Below are 6,271 nucleotides of genomic sequence, written 5' to 3'. Positions count from 1 at the left end.
AAGAAAATAAATCCAGGAGAAGATCTGCCTTCACTGCTCCACAGCCTTTGGAGTAACTTTCTCACAAAGTTTAGCAAGAGTAATACACATAATACAATAGTTATAAGGAGAAGCCTGGGGAAGATACTGCCAGCGCTCGGGGAGCTCCCACGGGGACAGACAGGTTACGCAGTCTCTTGGCACCCCACCGTCCTACTAGTAGAGTTGTTTGTTTGTGATACCTGGATCTCTCTTAAGAAGGGCTTGAAGCGTGAGTCACTTACATTGGCATCCTTAGCAAGGGAAGGAGAGGAAGACTCGGGGGGTTCTTCTATTTAATACAGACTGTTGCAAATACTAATAAAAAACCCCAAACATCTCCCAGAAATGCTCAACAACCCTTTGCTCATGACCACTGTGGAAACAACCCACATCTTCTTTCCCCAGAAAGCTTTCTTCCCTCTCTCCTGGTTTTCAAAGAGCATTGCAGAGCCAAGATTACCTGGCTGTAGCCAAAAATTTCTAAGCATGCCAATAGGAAGAGATAAAGACCAGACTGCCTAATAACCCTCCCTTGCACTTTACCTCCCCTCACAGTGCTTTACAAACGCTGAAGCTATTTATACAGATAAAGGCATTACAGGAGCCAACGGTGGATAAAGCTGTGCTCTACATTTAGGGGCCCTGATGCTCATCTTGTCGCAAACATCTGTCGAGGTTTGGGATGCAAAAATTTTCCCTACTCCCAGAAATGCAGGAACTTGCTGGCTCTGAACTTCGCTCAGACTCTACTGGGTCTAGTTTCTATTTACACGGTGTCTCTAACTAAGGGCTCTGCTTTCTTTAAAAAAAAAAACAACCAAACAACAAAACCTTGATTATACCTTTTTATTTCCCTCCCCCCTGCCCCCATATTAAGTGATGGCAACTTGGAGTGTGGGTTTAGGGCATGCACCCCTCTTACTTTAAACATGTGTTGGGCCCCATCAGGAAGGCGTCAGGAAATCTCTGCCTCCATAAGATGAGATTGCTTTTTCACCCGTTCTTTTTTATTCTAGTTTTACATGCACTGTATAAAAACCCTACATTTGCTCAAATGTTTTTCCTTTTTTTGTTTTTTTTTTGTTTGTTTGTTTTTACATATTTTTTTTCTTTGAGGATCAGACTCTGAGCACTCAGAGCACTCTCAGAAGACACTCAACCCGTAGCATACAGGATGCCTTGCTTTGCTAACGCAAACTCCCGTACACTCAGGATGGCAGACAGAAGCGTGCAGAAAGAAAGGCCAGTACTGGTTGGGGTACTGCCTTCTCAGGGTAGAACATGATCCACCAGGAAGTCTGTCTCACTGTCGCTTTGTCTTTCTGATCTTCTTAGGATAAGTGGTACATGCTATATCCAACGGGAGTAGCATAGAGTCCAACGGGCGGGATAGGAAGCACAGGTCTGTGAAAAGGGTAGGATGTTCCATACAGTGAGGCAGCCTGGATGGGAGAGTTGATGGGGAAAGGGAGGCTGAACCCCGACGGCAACATGGGCTTCGCTGCCATTTTGAGCTTCTCTAGCTCAGCCTCCTGCAGTCTCTTGGCCTTGGCCCTCCGATTCTGGAACCAGATTTTGACCTGGGTCTCTGTGAGGTTGAGGGAGCTGGAGAACTCGGCTCTCTCGGCGATGGACAGATACTGCTTCTGGCGGAACTTGCGCTCCAGAGCCAGCAGCTGGGAAGTGGTGAATGGGGTTCGGGGCTTCCTATTCGTCTTGTGCTTCCTCAGGGTGCAGGCAGTGGGGCTCAGGTGTCCTGCAAGGAAAGGAAAGGCCGGTTATCACAAAAGCAGGTAGACCCAGGTGCTCTGGAGAGATATTACGCTTGAGAGGGGTATGTGAAGGGAGCGTCCTGCCAGATGATACCCTCAAAACAGGGGATCCTTTTGCAAGTGGCTCTGGAAATCTTTTTCTGGCCAAATTTATGTTCACAGAACTTCAGCAGATGTCCCGGGAAGTGAAATTTTGCCTCAGTGATTTCAAAAGGACAGCTTGTAGGCAAACAGGGCACAAAGGATTCACAGATACACACACAGCAGATCGCTTTAGGAGTCACATCATAGGGGTCTAGAGTACACAAAACAGCTGTCTTAGTAGCTGCAGAACTGGAGGAGTAACTCCAGCAAAGCACAGGACAAACATATACGCAAAAGCAGGAGATTCACAAAAGGACAGTGGTGCAAGAGACAAGCCCAGCCCAGCCCCGCTCCAGGATTTCTCCACCAAGGGCAACAAGTCAACCCTATCTTTTTTCTGACAGTTGAAGAAGTGGGTCTGATAATTTCTGTGGTTTAGATAACTGGGCATTTTTCTTGCTATTTCTTCTTCAAGAGCAAGTTTTTCCTCTGCTTAATAACTTTTATTTTCAAGGAGTATTTTCTGTTTTTCAACAAGTATCAAAAAAAGAAGAAAGCAGCGCACTTTTCATTCAACATTTAGCTTTTATGACATTTGTCAATTAAATAAACCCCACATAGCTGCAGCATCTGTAGCCAATACAAGTCAGGAAATCTACTACCTTCTGTGCTTGCCTTATAACCCCAACCAGGTTAGGCACATGTGCCGGGATGGCACATCGCTGACTTGTCTTTAGATTCATTTCGCATTTCACTAATAATTTTGCAATCTAAAGAATGATTAAAAAGCGTGCGGCTGACTTCAAAAGCTTAGCAATTTGGCTGTGTTTCGGATTACTCCCGGGGCATACGACAAGCCACCCTGGCTCCTCAGCTTGATACAGAAAATGACACACAGGCTGCTCTTAAGAGGCTGCTAAATTTTGTACATGCTGTAGTGTCTGGTTCGAACGCTTGTCAGTATTTGCACGTCGTGTTTTCTGGACCCCTTTCACTTTCCTCTTTTATTTTTTAAAATAAACTGGACCACGAAGCTGTTTAAGAGCTTATCATGCAATTAAAAAATCCCACGAGGCAAGTGTTCAAAAGTTCAGAAAGGGGAGGGAGAAAACAGCTACAGCAGAAAAAGTTAAACTTCTGTTCTTACTCTTCTTCTGGATACTGAAAGCGAAAAATAAAGCCCTCTTAGAAAACAATTTATCAAATACCATCTTATGATCACACGAGGGCATTTTAATAATTAAGGTGCTCACCGTGACAGTTGGTTCACTCCTAAAACTACACTAAATTCAAACTACACTAAATCGACCCTAAATTCACTACCGGTCACCCCATTATTCCAACTTGCACTTTTTAAACGTAACCTATTTCTTTTCTCAAAGTGAAGCTCTCCAAAGACCCAGCTAAAAGGGGGCTCCTTCCAGGAGGGATGGGGTTTACAAGGGCGACCGTCGCTCCGGGGATCGCTCCCTGTCCCAGCGCCTTCCCCGGCTTTCGGGTTAGCCCGACCCGTCCCGACTTCTGCTCCGCACGGGGGAAACCGCAAAAACATGCTTTTAAATTAAATCCCGGACAAATATTTCCCCCGGAATACACCCAAGCGTTCACGGGCTTCTTCCCTCACCATCCCCCAAGTGACTGCCAAACTCTGATAAGAAGCAGGGACGGTCGCCACCGCAGACCCTGTAATTGCGTTTATCCCGTGCCAGTCCTCAAGCATTCGCTGCAGTCATTTGTTTCGCTGTTTTTTTCTGTTTATCCTCCGTTTTCTGGCCAGTGTCGGACAAAAATCATCACTCGGAGACGGTTCCCTCTCCGTGTTGCTCAAAAATCTAACTTCTACAGCTCTTTCCCCAGTTCTTCCCACCCGTAATATTAATAATAATAAATCGAGGAGCTGCTTCTAATGTCAAAACCCTCCACGGACAGACGGGCTTCTTGTGGGAGAACCGGTCATTGCCTCTTGCTGTCACACCGGCTCCGAGGGATCCGAGCGCCGGGAGGTGGGAAATCAGGAAGATGATCGAGGCCGAAAGACCTTCTCTTCCCTGATCATCATTTTCCGCCCCAAATCCCGCTGAAATCACCGGACCTAAACTCCCTAGCTATTGAAGTCCTTTACAAAGCTATTTTGCAGATCTCACGAACCGCCGACTTTAACAGAGAAAGAGGAGGAATTTCGAAGGGGAAAAAAAAAAGTACAGGGAGAAGATCAGGCCTTGTCTAAATCTGGGGTTTAGGGCAGTTTTAGAGAAGGGGGTCCGGGTAGGAGCACACGCTTCTTTTCACGCTTTTCCAGCATATTTGAGGGTACATGAAAATCGCAAACCGGAGCTACGCAGGGAATAACGCGGGCGGGCTGCTTTCCTCCCGGGCCCTCTCCCAGCATGTTAGAAATCAAATTAATTCGGGGTTATCGCAAAGGAAAGGAAGCGACTGAAAGCCAAATCGAAATGATTGTCCAAAAAAAAAGAGGAGCTGTAATACCACTAAACTTCCTTCTTGCAATACTAGATTACAGGAGTAAATCCTGCGAGACTGTCTGGCTCAACAGTTCGCGTCTGTAAAGTCACTAACTTAAATAAAGCAGAGCATTTAATTTACATCAGGCAAGTTACGGATGCGTGGAGGAGAGCGGATCGATCTGCTAATACAGGTGTACAGCCGCCGAGGCTCTTGGCGATGGGCAGGCAGAAAGCCTAGCACTGCCGGGCTACGTTTTTCACTTTTCCCCGAAGGTAGTTTTGGGGCTTTTTATTTTTTAAAAGCGATTTATTTTTTTCTTGTTTTAAAAGGGCTCTCACCGAAAGCGAAATGCAATTCAGCGCAGACACAGCAGCGCGGCTGGAAGAGCAAAAGGGTTTAAGAAGTGACCTGTCACCCCCGGATCGCGTGTCCCTAAGGCAGTGGCGACGGGGTCGGGAGAGATCGCAGGGGCTAAAGAGGTCAGGCCCAGCTCGGGGAACTTTGACAGGCTGCATGCAACGAGGGAGAGAGAAACAAACACCGTGCCAGGAGAGACCGCGGCGGGAGTAAGCGCGCAGAAAGCGCGCAAGGCTGGAAGGGACAATTCCCGAGTTTAAGAGATTGCTTTGCAACGTTTGGTGTAAGGGAGAAGGAAACAGGGAGAATTTCCAGTTCTCATTGCAACGGGATAACATAAATGGACGAACCGGCAGCCGGTGAGCCGTGTGTCGGGAAAGGGAGCTAGTCCCTGGTAGCTCCTGATCTTTCTATGGTTTTATAAAAGCATTATATTTATATACATACGTATATAAATATATAACTGTATAAATATATAACATATATATGAAGAAATATGTAACATACATACAAAAATCACACAGACGTAGATATAAATACACATATAAAATACAAAATATATATGTATGTATCTAGCGTGCTCCTGTGCATCTCGGCGCCCGGGGAGCAGCCCAGCTCGGGGGCCGGGGCTCGGAGCCCGGGATCGGAGCGGTGCCCGCTCGCCCTCGCTCCCCGTCCGCCGGCGGCTCCCGCGGGCGCCGCGCAGCCCTCCGCCGCCCCCGCCGCCGCTTCCCCGGCCACTCACTTGGCGGAGGGGAATATCTCCCGGCCTCTTGGATCCAGGACGTGCCGTCCTCCGAGTTCTCCGATTTGACCGAAGCGGTGTCGAAGGTTTTTGTAAGAGCCCCGGGGGGGCTGTGCGCGTCCCGGGAGCCGTGGCCCGGCAGCAGCAGGTTCCTGGAGGTGCCCACCGCCGCCCCGTCGGCGCTGCCCCCCGCCGCGGCCAGCGGCAGCTCTTTGGGGGGTTTCTTGTCGGACATGAGGGCTTCCACGCTGAACGGCAAGCTGGACACCTTGACTTTGTGGTGCTCCTCGGCGCCGGCCGCCGGGCCCTCCTCGTCGGAGGAGAAAACCTCCTTCGCCTTGGAAGGAGAAGCCATCGCGGGTGCGGAGGGAGGCTGGAGCGGGGCCGCCCGGAGAGCTGCGCTGCGCCTCTGCCCGGCCCTGCGCGGGGACTGCGCGAGTGAGGCGCTGCGGTGCCGCCCCCCTTTTTTCCCCCCTCTGGGGGCTCCCCGGCTCTTTCCTCCTTTGGGAAGTGGAGTAAACGCCCCGCGGGCCAATCAGGGCCCGCGCTGGGGCCTGACGTCGAGGGGTGACTCATGCCATTGGCTCGGGAGCGGGAGGGCGGGTAGAAACCTTTTTTTTTCCTTCTCTTTTTTTTTTTTTTTTTTTTTTTGGGCTTATTTTGTTTGGGGTGTTCCCCCTCCCCCCGTCCCCTCCGAAATGAATTAGGAGTTAATGACACGGGCAGCCAGCGGAGCTGTGCTATTAGGGAGCCGTCCAGGGCTGTAATCATACCAAAGCAAGAAAAAAAGCCGCCGGGGTAATTAAGGCTGATGATTAGGCGAAGA

General features: G+C 49.2%; 1 protein-coding gene across 1 annotated transcript; it reads right to left on the bottom strand.

The window, feature by feature from the left end:
- Positions 1–889: 889 nt before the first annotated feature.
- On the bottom strand, positions 890–5,800 carry MSX2 (msh homeobox 2). The gene is made up of 2 exons (XM_050905449.1): positions 5,446–5,800; positions 890–1,777 (listed from the first exon to the last, which is right to left on the bottom strand). The coding sequence occupies exons 1-2, from the start codon at positions 5,798–5,800 to the stop codon at positions 1,353–1,355; spliced, it is 780 nt and encodes a 259-aa protein (XP_050761406.1). The 3' UTR covers positions 890–1,352.
- Positions 5,801–6,271: the final 471 nt, after the last annotated feature.

The sequence above is a fragment of the Gymnogyps californianus genome, chromosome 14 (genome assembly GCF_018139145.2).
Source record: "Gymnogyps californianus isolate 813 chromosome 14, ASM1813914v2, whole genome shotgun sequence".
Classification (NCBI taxonomy): Eukaryota; Metazoa; Chordata; class Aves; order Accipitriformes; family Cathartidae; genus Gymnogyps; species Gymnogyps californianus.
The sequence above is the reverse complement of the archived record's forward strand: the minus strand, read 5'-3'. Positions and strand labels throughout refer to the sequence as shown.

Coding starts and splice junctions, on each gene's coding strand:
- MSX2 (XM_050905449.1), bottom strand. CDS start 5,800: ATGGCTTCTCCTTCCAAGGCGAAGGAGGTTTTCTCCTCCGACGAGGAG. Junction 1,778..5,445: donor GAGATATTCCCCTCCGCCAA/GTGAGTGGCCGG, acceptor CTTTCCTTGCAG/GACACCTGAGCCCCACTGCC.